The sequence below is a fragment of the Python bivittatus genome, unplaced genomic scaffold (assembly GCF_059951505.1).
Source record: "Python bivittatus isolate LINGU-HERP-01145 unplaced genomic scaffold, Pbiv_v1 ctg000400_np1212, whole genome shotgun sequence".
Taxonomy (NCBI): domain Eukaryota; kingdom Metazoa; phylum Chordata; class Lepidosauria; order Squamata; family Pythonidae; genus Python; species Python bivittatus.
Window position 1 is genome coordinate 218,174 of NW_028277073.1, and position 23,226 is coordinate 241,399.

At 39.2% G+C, this 23,226-nt stretch overlaps 1 protein-coding gene and 1 non-coding gene across 2 annotated transcripts in view; one reads left to right on the forward strand and one right to left on the reverse strand.

Annotated features, from left to right (window-relative positions):
- Positions 1–22,541, reverse strand: part of LOC103062811 (PH and SEC7 domain-containing protein 1) — a 124,789-nt gene extending 102,248 nt beyond the window's left edge. The window contains exons 1-4 of the mRNA XM_088144263.1: positions 21,591–22,541; positions 21,378–21,480; positions 18,451–18,925; positions 13,996–14,439 (exon numbers count right to left, since the gene is read on the reverse strand). Coding sequence (XP_088000389.1) covers positions 13,996–14,439; positions 18,451–18,925; positions 21,378–21,480; positions 21,591–22,529 — 1,961 coding nt within the window. The 5' untranslated portion in view covers positions 22,530–22,541. The remainder of the gene's footprint in view (positions 1–13,995; positions 14,440–18,450; positions 18,926–21,377; positions 21,481–21,590) is intronic.
- On the forward strand, positions 8,276–8,461 carry LOC112541742 (U2 spliceosomal RNA). Its single transcript, XR_003085705.1, has one exon. It is a non-coding gene; the product is annotated as a U2 spliceosomal RNA (small nuclear RNA).
- Positions 22,542–23,226: the final 685 nt, after the last annotated feature.

Genomic DNA, 23,226 nt, shown 5'->3' on the forward strand with positions numbered 1-23,226 from the left:
TCAGCCTTACAGCAATCTGATTAATTTTGTGATTTGCTAAATTAGTTTGAGCTAGTCAGTTGCCTTTTTATACTCTATATTTTTCACCACACTAGTTACTGTATTTACATAGTTTTTCATATTAATTGTAGTCTTGTTTCTACTGTTTTATAATGATTTTATAATGTTTTGACTTCTTACTGGATGGGTTGCAAATTGGTTATATCCCTTTTTGTGCTGATCTATGTTTGTAGAAAAAGTATTTATGTATCTACAAGTCACAAACAGTATTTAATGGAATTAAGTTATTTCTTTATTTTCTGCCAGGAGATGTATGGCAGACCACTAGAACTGCTTGCTCTAACATCCCCATCTGAGGCCTATTTATTCTTTACTTTTGTTTGCAAAAACCAAACAATCTTAGCTAAATCTAGGTATTTGGAGTACATCTTTTTGTGATAAGAATGTTTACCTACTCATAGCAGGTATTTTAAAACAAGGACAGGGCATCCAGATATTCTTCAACTACAATTCCCAGCAGTCCCAGTCATCATGGCCAGTGGTAAGGGATGATGGAAATTGCTGTCCAATAGCTTCTAGCAGGCTACAGGTGACCTATTCCTGGTTTAAAATTAAGCATCAACATTGTTTTGTAGAAAAGCCTCCCCTGACTTTAATCTTGAACCTGGCTTGACATACATATATCCCTATTGCCATAGTGATAGCTTCACTATTATATTCTTCCAACTGACCAATATTTAGAAGACATGATTCCAGTTACTCTATGCTAATTCTTGTGTTATTTTCACCTATGAAAATACACCAATGGAGAAATGCCAGTTTCATTCTAAAGAACAAGAAAGACCAATTCTGTTGTTTTCATCTCACAGCTCAGTGGGGTTCCCTTTCCTTTCCCATACTATCACTTGCCCGCATTCAGCTACCATGTTCCTATAGTCTTTCTTAGAAATCTGAAGTCAACCCGTTGCTAGGCTTCCCTCCCTTTCTTCTCTTTGTTGCTATACCACCCACTGTTAAGGTAGGCAGAAACAGGAGGAAGTAGCTAGCATAAGCCATTTCTCCTTACTAATCCATGTTTATTAATTAAATGGCAAGATGCCCATTGACAGGGTGCACTCTGTTTATTTTCCCTGACCGAAAGTAGGAGCCACTGAAGACCATAGGAGAAAGTATAGTAGATATAGAGACATGTTGAAAATAGGAACAAAGACTCCCAAAGAGTCCATGCATCCATGAGTTCAGTGCTAAGAACAAGAAGATAAGGGAATCACAATCCTGGAGGCAAGTGTATAGATTTTAGGATGTTGTTTTTTGACATCTTACTTTGCAGAACAAATTGTGTCATACAGAAGTTCCTCTTGTATCGTTATTAAGCCCATTTCTTGATGGATTCTGTAATCGAATCATGAATTACAAAGAGGTTCACCTAGCATTCCGAACCATTTGAACCTTTGCAGAAAAACACTCATTAAGCATCTACTCAGAATCCTTAAGAACTCCCTCCTTAACAAAATTGCATTTTTGTTTGGTACACCTGTCATATTTTAGTGACAGCACATTCTATTTTGCTCACTTGGTAACTTTCACTGATTTCTGATATTTCTGTTATGCAACTAAGATCTTTCCCTGCAGGTTGTGGTTTGAGGTTTCCATCTCTGTTTTGCAGATTGCCCTCCATATTTTTAAACAAGATTGTGCAATCAGTTAGAATTAAATTGCACTGAAGCAGCAGCTCATAAAGTCTTAATCTTCATCTGCTCTTTGCCCCAGCAAGGAAATTTAATAAGCAACAGGTGCCACCTACTGGATAAAAAGAAATAAATGATGGGGGAAAGGGGACAGAGAATGGCAAAGCAATTTCTTGGCTGGAACCTTCAAATAATTACAACTGAGTTTTTCATATTTCTACTCCATGAATATATTAATTCTTAAATCTGCTTCAGATTATATTTCCATACCCAAATCCAATTTCATTAATTTTCCCTGCCTTTCTGACACAGTCAATGGTGTGAGCCATGCTCCATCACACAAAGAAAGCAGGCAAAAGCAGTGGTACAGTGATTGCTGTTCTCTTACTTCTGATTGTTTAGTGGATTGACATCATTTCATTATTATAGTCTGTTAGTAACTGCTTAACTGAGTGCTTGAAGCTCATGGTGGTGTCCTCAGTGTCTAACCACCTATTTTCTGTAAGGATCTTTTTTAAAACTTCCTTTTAATTTTCTCAAGCATCAGATTCTTCTCCAATTATTCTTGCCTTTGCATTATTTAATCTTTCAAAAATATTTAAGCTCCAGCTTCACTATTGATGCCTCCAGTGAGCAGTCTGATTTTACTTCATTGAGTTTTGGTTTGAGTTGTTCTTCTTGCAGTCCAGTATTCTCAACAATTTTCTACAGTATTTTCTACAGTTCAAATACCTCCATTTTTCTTCTTTCAGCTTTGCTTTCACAACCTTATGTTATACCCCTGAAAATCAGGGTATACAGGGTCTACATCTATCATTGTGTTTCTCCAAAGTAGAAACTATAGATATAACTACCACCCCAATGGATTTTTGAACTTATTTCAACCCCTTCTCCACCTATTTGCATTGGGTTGGCACTGTCAACATAATTGTGTGGGTGGATTTTTTTTTTAATATTCAGCACCAGCCCAGCTTTTGCACTCTGGTTTTTGACTTTCAGTAAGAGATTCCTTAGGTCTTTCTTGCTTCCAGTCATCAGCATATCTGAGTTGTTGATATTTCTTTCAGCAATATTCATTCCAATTTCTATTTCTTCTTGTCCATTATTTCTCATGATATATTTGACATATAAATTAAATTAAAATAAAATAATTAAGATGGCAATATATAACTATATAAAACTCTATAACAATATATATACCTTTCCCTGTTTTGAACCATTTAGTTGGTCCATGTTCCATTGTAATTGTTATTTTCCAGTTGTCAACAGTTCTTCAACAGACAGATGAAATGGCCTGTACACCCATATTTTCAAGGGCAATCCAAAATTTGTTGTGGCCTACATATCCAAAAGCCATTGTATAACCAATAAGGCAAAAACAGATGTCTTTTGGAACTCCATCCCCTTTTTCATTATCCAGTGGATATTAACAGTGTGAACTTGGATGTCACTGCTCTTCTGAATCTAGCTCATTCCATGTATTGGAAGTCTCTATTACAAGATCTTGAGCATTATTTTCCTAGCATGTGAGATAAGTACAACTGCTTAATAATCTGAACATTCTTTTGCATTGGAATATACAGTGGTGCTTAAAGGTTTGTGAACCCTTTTGAATTTTTAATATTTCTGCATAAATATGACCTAAAATGTGATCTGTTCCCCTCAGAAGTCCTAAAACTAGATAAAGAGAACCCAATTAAACAAATGAGTCAGAAACATTATACTTGTTAATTTATTTGTTGAGGAAAATTAGCCAGAGCTACCTAATTGTGTGTGGCAAAAGTATGTGAACCTTTGCTTTCAGTAACTGGTGTGTCCCTCTTGGGCAGCAATAACTACAACTTAAATAAGTTTTTCAATAACTGTTGATCAGTCCTGCACATTGGCTTGGGTGAATTTTAGCCCATTCCTCCTTACAGAACAGCTTCAATTCAGGAATGTTGGTGGGCTTCCTTGTATGAACTGCCCACTTCAGGTCCTTCCACAACATTTCTATAGGATTAAGATTAGGAGTTTGACTTGGCCATTCCAAAACATTAACTTTCTTCTGCTTTAATCATTCTTTGGTTGTACAACTTGTGTGTTTTGGGTTGTTGTCTTGCTGCATGACCCACTTTCTCTTGAGCTTCAGTTCACGGACAGATATCCTGACATTTTCCTGTAGAATTTGCTGATACAACTCAGAATTCATAGTTCCATCAATTATGGCAAGCCGTCCTGGTCCAGAAGCAGCAAAGCAGGCCCAAACATGATACTGCCGCCACCATGTTTCACAGATGGGATAAGGTTTTTATGCTGAAATGCAATGTTTGTCTTTCACCAAACATAACGGTTTTCATTCAGGCCAAAAAGTTCTATTTTGGTCTCATCCATCCACAGAACATTCTTCCAGTAGTCTTCCAGCTTATCCACAAGATCTTTCAGAAACTGTAGATGGGCAACAATCTTTTTTTTGGAGAGTAGTGGCTTTCTCCTTGCAACCCTGCTATGCACACCATTGTTTTCAGTGTTCTCCTGATGGTAGTCTCATGAACACTGACATTCACCAATGCAAAAGAGGCCTTTAGTTCCTGATAGTGAATACTCAGAATTCTGTTCTTTAAATAAGGCAGGACCTCCCACACTCACACCTGATTATCATCCCACTGATTGAAACACCTTACTCTACTTTCCCCTTCAAATGAACTGATAATCCTAGAGGTTCACATACTTTTGCCATACACAATTAGGTAGCTTTGGCTCATTTTCCTGAATAAATAAATGAACAAGTATAATGTTTTTTATTCATTTGTTTAAGTGGGTTGCCTTTATCTAGTTTTAGGATATATGTGAAGAACGGATCACATTTTAGGTCATATTTATGCAGAAATATTGAAAATTCAAAAGGGTTCACAAATGTTTAAGCACTACTGTAAATAGATCTTTTCCAATCCCTTGGCTACAGTTGTGTTTTCCATATCTACTTATAAACCATATATAGGACTCTAAACGCATCATTCTTACAAGGTTTTAAATAGTTCTGCTGCATCTCTTCAATTTCTACAGCTTTGGTATTAGTAATATCTTCCTTAGCACCTATTAACTTCACTTTCCAGAATGTTTTGCTCCAGTTCAGTGATCTAACCTACAAATGTATCATTTATTTTGGTTTTTTTAACAGTTCTTATGTAAATTTACACCATCACTTCTTTGTATCTTATTTCAGCAGATCTTTGCTTTGACTTTTAACATGTCCACCTTTGCATAAAAATTTCCCTTGATTTCTGTAGTTTTCTTAAATAAAGTTCCTGTCCTTCCCATTTTATTGTTATCTTTAATTTCTTTGCATTGTTGATTTAGATATAAATCTGTGTCTATTTTTACTCTTCTCTGGCACTCAGCATTTAGTTGGATAAATCCTCCTGGCTGTGTTTCTGTTGCCCTTTATTTTCCACTTATCTTCAGCTATTTTCAATTTGTCAGCAGATAGCCATTTTTACATTCAGGATATTTTTGTTAACTTCATTAATTATAACATTAGTTTCAATGTAGAATTATTTAGCCATTCTCAGATCAATTCTAAACCATCAAATCTATTTATTTCACTGCATAAACATATGAAATGTTGAAATCATAACTTGTTGGACTGATTATCGCTATAGTTTCTCCATTTTTGCTTGTAAAGTTTAATCAGTATGATTTCAGAGTTATCCATTTGGTGAAGTCCATATGCACTGTAAAGTTGTGCGCTATGTTTTAATAAACATTCAGTTGTCTTGGCAGAACTCTATTGTCTTGGTTCATCTTCTACACCGAGGACAAATCTTCCTGTCATTCCAGGTGCTATTTTACTTCCAACTTTAACATTCTATTTTCCTATAATTAGCATGGCATCTTTGAGGAGGCATGTGTTGCATTGACAAGGTGTTGCAGAGCACCACAGAACTGTTCAACTTCTGCTTCCTCTGCAGCTGCAGTTAGGCTATTTGATGTTTACAAGCTATTGTTTTTGAGGTAGAAGGATGATGCAAAGTGAGCAGGGCCATGAAGAAGTTTTTTAAAAAGTTACATTAAACTTACTTTAGCTTTGAGTGTTTTCCCTCTCCACATAGCAGGAAATACCACATATTTTCACTAAATGCAGTCAGAAGTGATTCTATGGACTGCAAAAAGGGATCTGGGGCTTCAAGTTATCTACAACTATATAGGCATATTTCTTCCAGACTTACCTTAGATCAGCCTTTCTCAACCTTTTGACCCTGGAGGAACCCTCGAAATATTTTTCAGGCCTCAGGGAACCCCTGCATATACAGGCTCAAATATAGGCCAGAAGTTACAAAATTATTATATTCGTTTCATGTGTACACCAGAATATATGCATTAACAGTGTTCTTAAACTAAAAATACAGCCTGAAACTTACCTCTTTAATGTGAAACCTGTGCTTGTTTTTTGCTGCACAAATACTCGATTCTGGGGCAAACTTGAGTTTTGGAGATGAGTTGTGGGAAATGTTTGGCCTTTGCAGGTTGCATTTTTTGGGCTATTTTGGGCTATTTTTAAGAGTGTGTACAGTTTTTGAACAATATCTCAAACTGTCATGAATGATAACTGCAAAATGCATCACAGGGAAGTAGATGATTCTGGCACACTGAGTCGGCCTACGGCCTCCTGCCCTCTCCCTGCACCACCAGTACCTCATTCCTCAAATCCAGCTTCTCCTTTCTCACCCCCCCATTCCACCTCCTCTCCCAAGGACCCCTTTGCAAAACTAGAAGGGGGCTGAAGCCTTGCAACCTCCAATATTCCTCCCCTCAATATTTGGACTCCTCAACCTCTCCTGAAATTTTGACACCCTGATGCCAAAGCCTTCACACCACCACCATTTTCCATTTCCCCTGCCTCCTCCCCCCCCTCCTGCCATGAATGGCTTCTGCTGCCACTGGTACCCAGGTCAGCCCAGCCCTGGATATCCTGTGCCCACCCTGAGACAGAGCCCCCCTAGGTTGCTGCACCTGCCGAAAGACAGGCGGGTGCCTGCAGAAAGGCAGAAAGTGCATCTGCACAAAGGCAGGCGGGCACCTGCAGAAAGGCAGGCACGTGCCGGCAAGGAGAGCCCTGGCATGGAGGTCCTGGTGGTGTGTCTCTCATGCACTCTCTCGCCACCTGCTGCTCTCTCCTCACTCCTCACCTCCCTGCTTGCACGCACATGTGCAATCCCTGCCCCTGCCCAGGGTCTGCACGTGCTCTGGTGGGCCAACCCAGTGTTGGAGGTTTTCTTTGGTCTCCGCTTTTTTAAAATAAATCATGATCTCCCAGGGAACCCCTAGTGACCTCTCACAGAACTGTAGGGTTCTGGGGTATAGTCACTCTATACTTCTCATTTAGAATTAGAACACACAAAAGAGACAGAAAGTTTTGGATTTCTAATCTATATACTACTAAAACTCATTGTGTTTAACTGTTTGTACCCTCACGTTAGCCCAAATGGTGCATTATACTGCAACAATTTTTGAATCAAGGTACCTAAAATCCGCTAATTAAAAAATGCATAAAAAATCTGGGACCCATTACTCCTGTAGAATTGAAATTTCCACAATGTTCAGACCAGTTTTATTTGCAAAGTTGTGGCCGTTGCAGTGTCCCCGCGGTTGCATGATCGTGCTTTCTGATGGGCCCTGCCAGCTTCCCACAAGCAAAATCAATGGGGAAGCCAGCAGAAAGTCAGAAGTCACTCCCACTCCCACTGCTTTTTTGCCTACCCATGGTCATTCTGATTATCTATTTAGGAAAGAAATATTGACTTATTACTGAAGTTCGTTTGCCACTACAATTATTTTTCTATTTATGATATATACTCTTCTTAGATGATCACAGGACCATCCAGAATTGGGGTAAAAAAATATGGTCAGCCTAAAAGTTAATGTTCATTAAATTTAGCACCACCTTTCTCTCAAAGGATGACCCAACAGGTCACAGGATTGTCTAGTTTGTTTTATTTCTGAGGACATATCTGTCTTCAATTTAATCACATTCCCATCTCATATTTTCCCAACTCTGTTCTTAAATAAATGTGCTTGTTTTACTATAGCTTGAAAAAGAAAATAGGAAGGAATCAAATGGGGGGGGGGGATATGGTGGAATGGGCGTGGTTGGCCAGCAAATTGAAAATGTCATTCAGGTTAGTTAGTTTCAATCTAAAAGCTGGACAAGAAGCTAGAGTGAAATTGATGAGAGAGTTTCCAGCACACAGGAATGCCTGAATCTGTGCTGCCAAGTCTGTTATAATTCAAGTCTACTGTTTCAAAAATGATGTGTGTAATCAGGGGTTGGCTCAGTTTAAAAAGGGATTGTTAAAAACTGGTCTCATAATCTTTGAACAATGAGAACTGTTCGATAAGACATTCACCACCTCCTGGGCCAAATCGACCATTCCTCTAATTTTTCTTTGGCCTTTTGACCATGGGTCAAATAAACAGGTGATTAGCTGCATCTTTTTGAAAATGCACTTGTTCTGCATTCTCTGAAACTATCTCTTCACTCAAGAGCTAAAGTAAAAGGCAAGATGGTGACAGATATAAGTGGAAGATTTCAGGCTCAACTGGCCTTTAGTGCACCTCAGCCTTTTTTGGCTAAGATCAAGTGTAGTATCTGTTCTTATCAGTGGTAAGTTCAGTTATACTGGATTTGATATACAAAGTGCTTAGCAAATAACCCACATTAGCCTGCTTTTCTCCAGACTAATGCTTTCCAAATATGTTGGATTTCCAATCATATCAACTGCATCTAATGCCATGTTGGGTGAGGCTGATGGAAATTGTGGTTAAAACATCTGGAGACTACTATTTTCATCAGACTCGCCAGTTCTCTGACTATGGTTCTCTGCCTATGGTGCTAGCTATCATCCAATCTGTTTCATTGCTCAGAGCTCACTGGTAAATCATAAAGCAACTCATATTTCAGAACATCAAAAAGAGAACTCATAAGCAATCATGTTCATGGCCCACTGGATCTCACTATTCCATACTAAGATCAGAGACTCAACAAGATCAGCAAGACTAGTTACTAAAAAATCATCCAAAGCATTCAGTAATCTATTAGATTCCACAAGTCTTTCTGAGGATGGATAATTTTAATAGATCTCTTCTTGTACAATAAGCCAAATTTTAATGGGAAATAGTCTGAAATTGAATATGGGTTTTCTGTAACCATCCCTTAAGGGAAATGCTACAGTGGTACCTTGGGTTACGAACGCCTCTGTTAACGAATTTTTTGGGTTACAACCAGCTCCGGCTGCAAAAATTTACCTCAGGTTACGAACCGGATCCGCGGCCATTTTCCCTGCTGCCACGCGGTTGCGGCTTCCTGTGGGCGAGATCGCGGTAGCAAGGAGACGTTCGGTGAGGCTTGTGGTGTGTTTTGTGGCGTTTTGGAAGTTTTTTGGTGTGCTTGTCAGCATGGCTCCAAAGAAAATGCAGAGCAGGCTTGGCAAGAATAATGATGATGAACGATAACATGTTCTCTCATTTCCGGAGGGTTATGCAGCGCAGGAAAAAACAACTGACTTTAGACAGGTTTTTCCCCAGAACTGAGCCTGCAGCTAAGAGGCAAAGAAGAGAGGAAACCCCTGAAGGAGATCTCCCCGATGTCCTTTTGGAGGGGGACTCTCCCTCCAAACAATAACTGCCTCCCCACCCCATTCTCTCTCTTCATACTGTGCTGTACTGTACTTTTTTTCAGGTTTTTGTGGTTTAAAAATAAAATGCATATGTTTCAGAACAGATTAACCATATTTACATTCAATCTTATGGGGGAAATTTGCCTCGGGTTGCGACCAATTCGAGTTGCGACCGGAGTCACGGAACAGATTAAGTTCGTAACCCGAGGTACCACTGTACCTGAAGGATAAGTCCTGTGCTATGATTTTTGGACCAGTACCTAATTAAGATACCACTGTGGTAGTCATGAAGGTTGTAAAGTCCAAGCTGGTCCACTCACCACAGCTTTGTCATGGAATTTCCAGCATCAGGCATAAGACCACTTGGTCAGGGATATTGTTAAGCAGAAGGGTTGATGGTATGCAAACTACAGGCCTAATCTGTCTCTTTGATTCAAATGAAGATATTAAAACAATTGTACCACTAGGCCAGAGGATATAATTGTGCACTAGTCTGAATGTTAGAAGATTTGAAAGATGTATATTTATCTCTCTTCCATAGGCTTCTCCTGGAGCAGTATACTTGGAATTGCTGGCCAGTAGAGCCAACATAGCCTGATTGTAGATGCTTGATGTATCATATGCCCATGGTTTATACATATACTTGGTGCCCTTTTTACTGTTTTTATAATATTATAAACAATATTTGTAAGTTTTGTTCAAGAGGATATTTTAGTCAAAAATTGATGAGGGAGGGTGTTAATTCCCCATTCTGGGTGTGATAGTTATTGTTTGTGTTAGAGCCCTCCATTGCTGATTTTTGTAAAAGGAAATTTTGTCTAGACTAATCACAGAATTCCTAATTTATAATTTATAGTCAGAGTTACCACCTTCACCTGGCAACCCTAAAATGCAACCAAAAACTCAGCTTTTCATTTCATATTTCCTTTTATATAACTGTTGTATCTCATACATTGCAACATTTTGTAATACAGAAACTCCCTATTGCTACTGAAAGGCTCCTACCCTTTCCTCAAGCAGTAGATACACTTCTGTATTTTGAGCGCTTTTCTTCGCTTGAATCTAATCCAGTCATGCCGTGGCAGCCTCTTTTTCCTGCTGTGTTCCTGTGATGTTGTTTCACTGGATCACCAGCCCACACCTGTGGCAGCCTTGAGGCAGCCTCAGCTGTGTAGGGGCTTAGGAAGCATATGCAGTTTTATCCTGACACATGTTTTTGTCATGGATATAATATGACATTTCACAGACCATTGTCAGTAGTCCAAAGTGTCTCAGAAGTTACAGCTAGTCCAGAATCTAGTCATGTGAGCAATGATGGGCTTATTTCAGTATACCTATATGTATATCTGGTATGTTATATATTTATCCCACTTACGTACAGACACATACAGACACATACCCCACATATACACACACATATGCGCGCGTACACACATACATATACATACCCCACATACACACACACACACGTACATGCACACACTATGTATGTATGTATGTATGTATTATATGTATATCTGGTACATCTGCTGTATGAGCTATGTTGGTTTTCAGGGTGAGCTTCTGGGTACAATTCAAGATACTGGCTGTCATCTACAAAGCCCTTCATGGAATATTGCATGGCTATCTGAGAGACTGTTTTTCGCCCATTATTTTTGCACATTCCATAAGATCTGACAGAATGGGCATGCTCCATGTCCCATCTATTAAGCAATGCCATCTAACAGGAGGTGTATCTTCCCTGTCATAGCATCTGCTCTTTGGAATAGCATCTCCCTGGAAATCAAATGGCCCCAACCCTGCTATCCTTTAAGAACCGGCTTTTTCTCCAGGCTCTGGGTTAGGTTGGGATATGTGTCCCCCTGCACTGGATTATGTTCAGCATGTTTGTGGTATGACAATTATGATCAACTTTTTAAAAATCAATTTAATATACCAGGGTTTCATTTTCAGTCTGTAGCTTGCCCAGAATTGCTATGCATTGGGCAGCCCTTTAAATATAAAAGTGAGATAGGTAGGTAGGTAGGTAGGTAGGTAGGTAGGTAGGTAGATAGATAGATAGATAGATAGATAGATAGATAGATAGATAGATAGATAGATATCAGATGACCCCTAGGGAGTGGGATCAACCTACTTTATAGTAATGTGGCTGTGCCCTCTCCTCTGATCCTTTGGCACTGTCCTCCAGAGCTATTCTGCTTTGAGTAGTGAGAGAGTCTAGTTCCTTCTGGTTTCTTGTAGGTGCATGTGTGTGGGGAAAAGATGGTGTCCTGCAGTGAGAGGGAGATTCTAGCTTCATCACATAATTGGTGGGTTCTGTAGACTATAATATCAAACCCAGATACAAGAGATGGAAACCCAGACTTTCCAGGCCAAACCCAAAGAGGTAGTAACCCTATTATGGCAGGGGAGGGTGTTGTATATATTGGGATATTTCCTAGTAAATGACTTAGCATTACCAGTTAAAAGATGTTTCTTTTTTCCTGGTAGAAATAAAAGAAACAGTAGGAATACAACAAAATGGAACATATTTGGGTCTCCTACATTAAAATTCTGTGAAAGGGGCAGGAAGATTATACAATACAAGCCTAATCTGGAAGCATTTTTAACTTTTTTTGGAAAACTTTGTCAAGAGAAGTGGCAAATATTCTTTATTCCTTTACTATTTATTTATTTATTTACCATAGTATTTATATCTTATCCTTATTCCAGAAACCCAAAACAATACATGGAACCCCCTCCCCACATCCTTACCCCCAGTTCATCATTACAACAGTACAGGAGTATTCAACTTAGGCTGAACGATAAAATCTAGAGAACCCAATTTTGTATCAGATAAATCACAGAATGGAAATAGTACATGTATTTGAATGGTCATGCTGCTAGTGTTGAGAAGTTAGATTTCATCCTGCACAGTTATCATTACCTATTCATATTTGTATTACCTATTTGATTTAAGCTGACAGTAATCATTCTATGGAAAGTGAATAACTATGGAACACACAGAAGTGCTATCCAGAAGAACAATTTCCACCCTAAATTAAGAAGATAATACAGAAGAACTCAGCCCAAATATGCTAAGTACATAACTTATTTATCTAGCTGATAACTATGTACACAATATTTCTTAAATCTATTCTCAGAGAACAAGCATACAGTACATGCTCATAGGAGGATCAAAACTACAACAAATGTTTTTTAAAACCTTTTTTTAAATATCTTTCTGCCAATCTCTCAGCTGCTAGCCAGAACAGAAAGAAATTCCCTTTGAGACATACATTTGTCAAATGTTACCTCTTCTTTTTTGCTTTTCAGCAACTGAATTGAGGAATCCACAGATATACAGTTAACATCTGCATAGCTGATGTTTAATTCAAAGTGTTACTTTCATTTACATAAGAATTGAAGGATTTTTTGTGCTGCGCTGAAAAGGTAAGGGAACAATTTAACATATGTTTGCATTTTTTGAACATTCCTTTTCAATTTAGATACTTTCTGCAAATGTCTAAAAATATGAAAATATCTGAAGAGATGGGATTTCTAAAATGGTTAATTTTTTAAAAATCAGGCACAGTAGATGCTTTTACAAAGCATATATGCCAACAGCAAGAAGAAGCAAGGAAACAAGCAATATTTTATAAATTACAAAAATGGAATAAGGACACCTTAAGATCAGGAGAACTACTGTTGTTATAAAAATTATTGGGGAAAAGAACTGAAATGGTGAAAGGTTGGGTTATTCTGTAGATTTTTTCTCACTTTTGAAATAGTAATTTCCATAGAGAAAATTGGTTATCAGGAAAAAAATCAACAGAGCACTAATTATTTTGAAGCAGAGCACACAGCCCCCCTTCAGAAAGAGTGACTTTCAGAATAGTAAAGATCCATGTCTTGTCATGGAAAATTCAGAAGTACAGAGCACAACACTAAGGAGAAGAAACCATGTTTATTGCAACATCATTTAATGCCTGCTTTACAAGAAAGAGGGACCCCAAACAATGGGAAAGCAAAAATTTTCATAGAAGTTGATGGCTACAAGCATAAATCAAAGGGATCTGATTTGCTGGTAACTTTTGGGGAAGCTAGGCAGGTCCCTGGGATTACTTCTGTCACCCTTGCAGAAAGGCAGCAGAGCTGAGGAAGTCCATTGTTAAAGGAGCTGGAATGCTGAAGTCATCAACCTGATTGAAGATGAACCTCGGGATTTCTCTGTGTTGCAACTCCCCTGTTAGGGCTGCCCTTGGGTGTGAGGGAGACTTCTATTCTTTGTTTTCAATGGGATTGCAGGGGCCTTTGCCTGTGGGCAGGGAGAGTCAATTTGGGTCTGATAGGATTAGGCAAAGAAAGGAGCTGGGTTTTACCCTGGTCATGTCTAAATGACAGAGAGGAAAAAGGCCTCCATTTTATTTGCAACATTTTCTCCACCTTCTAACTGTAGAAATAACATTAAATATTCTGATTGCCACATATACTTTTCATCCTTCTCACTAGTTGCACAGATCAGTTAACACTGGAAAAGAATGCCAGTAAGTCCACATTTTTGAGCAATTTCTGTCCGACAACACATATCCAAAACAGAAAGATGATCAGTTAAACAATCACAAGACATTTCACTAGATATGCACTATCTGGAATTAATCTTATTCACTCACCTTATGATGGAGGTCAGAGGAATTCCTAAACTGTCCTCTGAATGGCAGGGACTCTGCAAGCTACTTTTCCATTTTTGTCTTGCTTCCTCTTCCTGTTCAGCCCAAGGAACATCTGTGGCAGAACTGGTTCCAGAATCTGGCTCCAGAAGAGCTAGAGGGGCAAAATTCTGCTCAGTGAGTTTAGCACTGTCTTGAATTTCCTCCTGAATTTCTGGGGTAAAAGTAGGAAGATCAAAGGTGAAGACAGTTCCACTTTGCGTATGAGTTGGGGAGGACAGGATATCAATGGAATCTAGGCTGGTATAAGAGGTTCCTTTGGCTCGATGTGACTCCATTATGCTCTCAAAATGCCTGCTGAATGAATCCATACCGTCCTTGGATAGGCTCTGCCCAAAGAGGAAGGGCACAGGAGACTTGAGTAACTGAGAATTTCTGTTGATGATCCTGGTGCTGATGTGCAGTGGTAAAGAGAAAAGAAAGAGAGGTTAATGTATTGTCGAAGGCTTTCACAGCCGGCATACGATGGCTGGTGTGGGTCTTCTGGGCTGTGTGGCCGTGGTCTTGAAGTTTTGTTTCCTAACGTTTCGCCAGCACCTGTGACCGGCATCTTCAGAGTGCAGGAACACAGACAGGAGCGGTTCTCTCTGTGCCCAGGGTGATGTGACCCTTTTTGTGGGTATTTATAGAGATCTGAGTGGGGGAGAAGGAAGGGGGGGGGAGATTGGGGGTGTGTGGGTTCCCAGGCTATACTGGGAAGCCATTGAGATTCACAAACACCAGCATAGCTTCAATAAAAAAGAGGAGAGTCTAAAAATCAACAAAACCTGGCTACCAATCCTGAAAAATACAGCCTGCAAAAGGTCAACGAACTCAGCTCAACCACCAGGACATGTGAACAGTTCACACAATGAACTTGCTAATCACCCCCAGCAGCCCCTCATTAACAATTCAATAGAAGAAAAAACCCTGCCTAATCCCCAGGAAGATACACACAGATTCTGACACCAAAACAAGCAGCCACTCAGTAACCCAACCCCACCCACACACCCCCAATCTCCCCCCCTTCCTTCCCCCCCACTCAGATCTCTATAAATACCCACAAAAAGGGTCACATCACCCTGGGCACAGAGAGAACTGCTCCTGTCTGTGCTCCTGCACTCTGAAGATGCCGGTCACAGGTGCTGGCGAAATGTTAGGAAACAAAACTTCAAGACCACGGCCACACAGCCCGGAAGACCCACACCAGCCAAAGAGAGGTTAGATTAGCCTTTCTCAACCTTGTTTTCAGGCCTCAAGGAACCCCTGCATAAAAATAGCAAAAAATACAAAAACTTCACAATACAATTCATTTCTAACCTACACCATCCAGGTCAAGCAGCTGAGTTGTACATAAAAATTCTCACCACTGTGAATTCTAGTGTTGTGCAGCACACTAAGTTCAAACAGCAATGTTATGTCAGTTAGAAAGCTATGGAATGCAACGTCTAATTAAAAAAAGGTTCCTTCCTTTTTCGTATGCCAAATTGACGTTATGGGGAAACCCAACATTAAAAATTGGGAAAAAGATGGTGATATGGAAAAGATGGATGGAAGCAGGAATATTGACTCAGGACCCATTGATAGATGATGAAGATGATTTTTTAACATATGCTGTGTTAAGAGATAAATATCATCTATTAGATGTATCCAGATGGCAATATCTACAGCTACAACATTTGTTAACAACATTGTTTGGACCACCAGCATTTTCAGCTTCCGAGACAGCCGAGATACTAGAACAACTTGTTAAATCCTTTAGAACTAAAAAAAGTACTATTAGCTTTTATAGATATTTGTTATCAATAAATTTGATATGCAGATGTTAAGGGATGAATGGAAAAAAAAAATAGAGGTTTCTATGTTGCCAAGACAATGGGAGAGTGTCTTAACTTCTAGAGCAAGAGTGTCAATGGACCTTAAGCTACAACTTATACAACAAAAAATAATATTTAGAGTTTATTGGACTCCACTACATCTGTATAGAAAGGGATTGTCAAAAACAGCATTTTGTTGGAGATGGAATAAGAACAATACCTCTTTAAAGCATATGTCCTAAGTTTTGGGAGAAAGTAGTAGACTATATAAATATGATTGTGCAACAAAAGCTAAAATTTTCAGAGGATAATATTCTTTTAAACTATATACCTAGTACACAGAATTTGACATCTGGACAACATAAAAGGAGTCTCCGTGCCCTTACTATGGCCAAAAGTCTGACATTGCAGCTTTGGAAAGAATAAATATATGGCTCCATTTATTCAATGAATTGAAGACCTGATTGCACTTGCCATTTATAAGCAGATTGCCTATAAACATAGACTTTGTATGGACAAGTATAATGAAATATGGGACTCATTTATAGACAGTAAGTTAAAAAAAAATGATAGTCACATAAATGTGTTGGAAATATTTATGCATCTAAATAATATTTGCATTATATATATATATATATATTTGTAACTATTTACTGTTATAATGATATAGTATGCCAAGTTTTTATTTCCTTTGTTGTATTTTTGTCACTTTTTTGTAATAGCACTTAATGGTTTTTTGTTATTAATTTTTTATTATTAATTAAAAAGTAATTAAAAATTATAAAGAAGTCCAAACACCAATGTTTGTTTGTTTTCCAATCACAATTTCTCATGCAACCCCTTGTGATGTCTTGTGAAACCCCAGCTGAGAAAAGCAAAGGGGATGGTAAGATTTTCAGAGCATTACCTCCACAGTTTCAGCTTGCTCTTAGCTCAGTGTAAAAACAAAACAAGAATGTAACTATACTTGCAGTAAAATGAGGCTTTCATTACAGAGTGGTTCAATAGGCTGCTGTCCTTTTGATAATTGCTTTCTAGTCATCACACCATTGACCATTCACTGATAACAAGTCCCCATACCCAGACAGAGTACCTGGCATTCCTCTTTACATCTCCTCTTATTTCTTAAACTAAGCATTTCCAGCCTAATGGTTGCAGCAGGAGATAAATGAAGTCACCAGAGAAATGAAGACGACAATTTTGAATGGGACTGCCTCTAGGTATATAAAGATTAAATAGACCTGTGAGCACTTGGAAATTTAGTAGGACTACTGATTAATCCTCCTGAGTAAAAATTATTTGTGTTTTTGTATCCGTATGTTATAGGTTAGAAAATCTCCATGTTTCTTCCTGCTTTTGGTGTAGGTACATACATCTGAAAAACTTTTTTTTTTCTGTTTATAATCCTCAGCTCATTTTAAACTTCAGCTTTTCTGACACAATTCATATAGTTTCTAGTGACTGACATGTATTCTTATTTGATTAAATATCTTCTGTCAGGAACAGTCATAATAAACTCCCACAAAGGTAACCTTTTGTTTCTCTCTCCTTCACAAGATGGACAAGATACCAGTTGGTTTCTGAGTGCAATTCAAGATGCTGGTTGTGATTTATAAATGTTTTTAGATTTCAGAAGCTGGTTATTTCCAAGACCAGCTTTCTTCAATTGTGGCTGCCCACCCTATAAAGTATCAGTGGTATGATAAGATTTGTATTTCCATTCCTCTCAAGTTAAGAGATTGCAGCATCACCCTGTCCAGAACACCAGCAGGCCTTAAAAGACCTTTGAGAACACTTGCCCAATACTACTTTGGCTTTTCAATAAATTAACAAAAATCTAAGACCATGGCATTTGTCAAGAGGCCAAACCCCCTGCTCATGGGCCTTTAACAGTTGCAACATAGAACAGGTGACCTGTTTCAAATGATCTAGGAGCAGTTCAGCATGCCCGTGGCTCAAGGAAAGCTGCTGTGAATATGCCACAACATGATTCTTAAATTTCTTCACTCCAAAGGTGGATCTTATATGCTAGCCACAGTTAAGCTCTTTCAAGCTAAGACACTAGCCCAGCTTTCTTATGGGACTCTGGCTAGCCCTCGGACCTTGGTCTAGGGCAAAAATTGTATTGGGAGAAGATGAAAAATTATATTTTAAATGTAGTATCCAAACTATGGAACTGTCTTCCTTGGGAAATATACTGGCCTCCATGCAGTCCAGTTTTGTTATGTCTGTTCACTTTTGCACATGCAAGGCAAACAATGCCACAGTACCAAAATATTTATTGTATTGAGTAGTATTTTTTGAGTGAATAAAAGAGTTTTTAATTGGTCATACAGCTAAAGGCTATACTTATATTTTCCTTTTTCAGTGTATGTATATTGCTTTGAACTCCTGGGGGGGGGGGGGGAGGAAGAAGACTAGTTACTGTGTGGAACAACTGTTATAGCTCCTGCTTCCAGTTGATTGCAGGAAACCAGTGCTCAATTGCTCTAATGAAAAATTGCATTGAAATGTTATGCTATTATGTAAATTAGGCCTCTGCCAAAGAAATAAACAGTTAGCATTGGTGGCACTCTATTGACTACTCTGGAGAAATCCTCACCTCTCCTGGTGATGTACCGTGGCTTCAAATATTTCATCATCTTTATTGCCCTGATTCTTGTTGTCTAAATATTTGCCATCCTCTTCCATGGCATGGTGAATACAGAGTTCATTTGGAATGATGTTTCCTTTCCTTGGGACTCCCATGGAACTAAGATTGCTCTCACTGTCCTTTTGGCTCTCAATGGCTGAATCCACTTCTTCTTTCTCAGCCAAAATATCATCAATATTTGTTTCATGGTAGCATCTCAAGGGGACAGAGTCCAGATCAGTCTCTGAATACTTCACTGTTCTGCGGATTATTCCAGTTTCATAGTTTCCAAGTTTTGTACTACCTGATGGAGTCATCTCAATTTCTACCTCTACATGACACAGACTGTGTTCTGGCCTCATCTGATCTGGTTTTTGTTGCACTGAGAGGGTGGATTTCCCAAGGAGCTGAGGTGAAGGATCAAGTGCATTCTGAGATGGCATCCCTAGAATACAGAAATTCCACATTACAAACAAAATGGACTTATCAGTTCCTAAGTGATTCTGGCTCTTTATGTATGGCATTTGCCCAGTACATCTATATCATCACTACTAATCATTGTCAGCACAAAGCCTAAGTTATTAAAGTATACATGTTAAGTTTATACTTTCTTTAGAAGTGTCTATTTATAATATATTATAGGTAGCTAACAGGCAGCAGACAGCTCCCAACATGTCATTTACTTATGTATATGATTTATAGAGCCACCTGTTTCACACCAGTGACTCTGGGCATTATACAAAGATGAAAACCACTGTTAACAGTATGTAACCCATAATACCCTGGTTAAAACAACACTGATTTTAACTGAATGATTCAAATATACAGTACTGTGGCAAAGTTTTAGCAGGTGTGAAAAAATGCTGTAAAGTAAGAATGCTTTCAAAAATATATATTGTAATTGTTTATGTTTATCAATTTACAAAATGCAAAGTGAGCAAACAGAAGAAAAACCCAAATCAAATCAATATGGCTTCAAACCAGCATTGGTTCTTACACTTGCATACTTTGTACACTTGCACAAAGTCAGGGATCTTGCAGGATTAGAGTCAGGTGTATGATTAACCAATTATACCAAGCAGGTGCTAATGATCATCAATTTCATATGTAGGTTGAAACACAGTCATTAACTGAAACAGAAACAGCTGTGTAGGAGGCTTAAAACTGGGTGAGGAACAGCCAAACTCTGCTACTATGGTGAGGTTGTGGAAGATGGTTTCATGTCACAGGTCATACACCATGGCAAGGCTGAGCACAGCAACAAGACATAAGGTGGTTAGATGCAGTATTGCATCAGCAAAGTCTCTCCCAGGCAAAAATTGCAAAGCAAGTTCAAGATATGCTGTTCAAGCTCTTTTGAAGAAGCACAAAGAAATGGGCAACGTTGAGGACCATAGACACGGTGGTTGGCCAAGGAAACTTAATGCAGCAGATGAAAGACACATCATGCTTACTTCCCTTCAACATCGGAAGATGTCCAGCAGTACCATCAGCACAGAACTGGTGGAAACCGGTGGGACCCAGGTACACCCATCTACTGTCCGGAGAAGTCTGGCCAGAAGTGGTCTTCATGGAAGAATTGCGGCCAAAAAGCCATACCTCCGATGTGGAAACAAGGCTAAGTGACTCAACTATGCATGAAAACATAGGAACTGGGGTGCAGAAAAATGGCAGCAGGTGCTCTGGACTGGTGAGTCAAAATCTGAAAGATTTGGCTGTAGCAGGAGGCAGTTTGTTTGCCGAAGGGCTGGAGAGCGGTACAATAATGAGTGTCTGCAGGCAACAGTGAAGCATGGTAGCGGTTCCTTGCACATTTGGGGCTGCATTTCTACAAATGGAGTTGGAGATTTGGTCAGGATCAGTGGTGTCCTCAATGCTGAGAAATACAGGCAGATACTTACCCATCATGCCATACCATCAGGGAGGCGTGTGATCGGCCCCAAATTTATTCTGCAGCAGGACAATGACCCCAAACATACAGCCAATGTCATTAAGAACTATCTTCAGCGTAAAGAACAAGGAGCCCTGGAAGTGATGGTTTGGCCCCCACAGAGCCCTGATCTCAGCATCATCGAGTCTATCTGGGATTACATGAAGAGACAGAAGAATCTGAGGCAGCCTACATCCGCAGGAGATCTGTGGTTAGTTCTGCAAGATGTTTGGAACAACCTACCTGCCGAGTTCCTTCAAAAACTGTGTGCAAGTGTACCTAGAAGAATTGATGCTGTTTTGAAGGCAAAGGGTGGTCACACCAAATATTGATTTGATTTGGGTTTTTTTTCTGTTTGCTCACTTTGCATTTTATAAATTGATAAACATAAACAAATACAATATATATTTTTGAAAGCATTCTTACTTTACAGCATTTTTTCACACCAGCCTAAAACTTTTGCATAGTACTGTATATTGAGCTGCCCTATTTAACATAATTTAAGTTGAGATTAGCTTTGGCTGGATCATGCCACATATAGCAACCTTTGCTTAACACAGGGCTTGGACATGTTCAATAGAAAGATCATCTACGGATCTCAGGTAAAAAAATAAATACTACTATAGTTAATTGCAGCTGCAGCCATGAATTGAATGACGATCCTTTTCAACAATAGTACAGCTAAATACCTTATTTTTTACTCATGCATTTGATGTTTCTGGGGGGTTTTGCTACTGAATTTCAGGTCATTATTTCTTGCTGAGTTACGCAGCAAGAGATCCTGTTTTTATTTTTAGAATACTATACAAGACAGTGTTCTTTCTGTTTTGCATTTTCAAAATGTACAAGTACATTGGCGTTCCACAATACTTGCATTATCTATAGCAAACGTAAGCTCAGAACATTGTTTCAGGTGGTGGATCATAAAGAAATATTTGTCATAATACACTACTGGTATGTGGGTTACCTGTCTTGGAAGGTTCCATTGAGCCATAGAAAAATTCCCACTTGGCCTTGGCAACACGCTGGGCATGGACAGAGCTTTCTTGTGAATATGCCCACAAGTTTCCCTGTAGAAAGGACAGAGACTTTTATTTGGGAGGATCCCTAGATGTGAGATCTCCGTTGCCTAGGCTTAGATAACATTTCTGGCAAGAAAATATTTGATCTTACTAAGTACCTGGTACTGTGACTCCCTGCTCTGTGGGTGCCTTCGATGCCACAAGAGATCATTAGACAGGCTGCTCATCCCACTGGTGAGGGAATTGGAAGGGCAGCTGGCACCAAGAGAAAGTTGGCTTCCATTACTCCAACACAAAGATGGCTGTGCATTTAAAAGGAACCTGTTTCCAGCAAGAAGAGGATCTGAAGCAGATATCTCTGGCTTCGGCTTAAAGCCAAGATGCTCCTGCCTACTGCTGAGAACCACTGGCTCTTGTTCATCTGTAATGGTCAAAGAGGATTTATCTGTCTGGACTTTGAAGCTTGCTCTGTTATCCAAAACAACAGGATTCAGGGATGCTGTGACTTTGTGCTGTAAGGAATATTGTGTCTGAACATTCATGTTATAGCTTCTTTGCTTGTTGGACTCAAAGTGGAAGGCCTCTTCAGATTCCAAACTTCTGCTCAAACCATTTTCTTTCCTGGACTCTATCAGTGGGAAGCCATTTAAAGTTTTCACATTAGCCTTCTCAATAAAGCGAAAGGTCACTACAGAACTTTGACCACCGGTGACTGGGACTGCCAGGGGAACTTGGTTGCCTGAGGGACATGGGGAGTTTGGATACCTGTTTCTTAATGGAGTACATGGAGCTGTCACTCTTCCTGAGATAGGGCAGCTGGCACTTCCAAGATTACTCATCTTTGTTATCTTCTGGGTTAGGGAGCCAGTGCTATTATATATGCCCAGCTGGGATCGCAAGGGTTCTGGAGTCAGTCCCTTGCGGAGTAAATGAATCCTGCCAACACTGGGTGAGTCACTGTGATTAGGGTTAAAAGAAGCAGGTACCACATTCTTGGCAGGAGAAAGCTGTGGTATCTTCTCCATTTCTTGAACATAGTGCTGACATGACATAGCGTGGTTAGGATGGAAGCACATGACTGCTCCATCATGGGCCATCTTGGAAGAATGAGTTAGAGCAAAAAAGGAAAAGGAGAAAGAGTAGAAGCAATTTTCCAAATGGGGAGTTGGTAAATCTAAGAGAAGTAGCAGCATTACATGGCCCTGAAATACAGAAAAAGAGATCAAGGTCTCAGAAACATTTTGTTACACAGCACACCAAACCACAGAAACAAGGGCAAAAAATACGTCTCCTTTGATATTCATTTCAATGCTGAGTTTTATTGGGGGGGGGGGGAACCCTTCTCTGGTTTATTTCTCACTAATAGCACAAAATTATAGAAATATTGAATTGGAAGGAATCATTTACACCATCAAGCCCAACCTATGGTCAGTGCAGGAATCCGAATTAAAACAATCCAGACAGCTGCGTACCCAATGAATACATCCACCCCCTCTCTGAATAATTAGTTCCATTGTCAAACTACTCTTACTGTTAGAATTTTTTTCCTAGCATTCTGTCACAATCTGCCTTCCTGTTAACTGAAATCCATTATTCTGTGTTCTATGTTCTGGAACGAGAGAGAACAGGTCTTGATCTTCTCTGTGGCATTCTTGCAGGTATTTGAAGAGTGCAGTGAGGTGGGATCTGTCCAAAACAGAATAAAATGGAATAATTACTTCCTGTTATTAGAAATTATACTTCTGCTGATGTAGCCTTACATTTCATTTCATTTTTTGTAGCCGTACAACACTA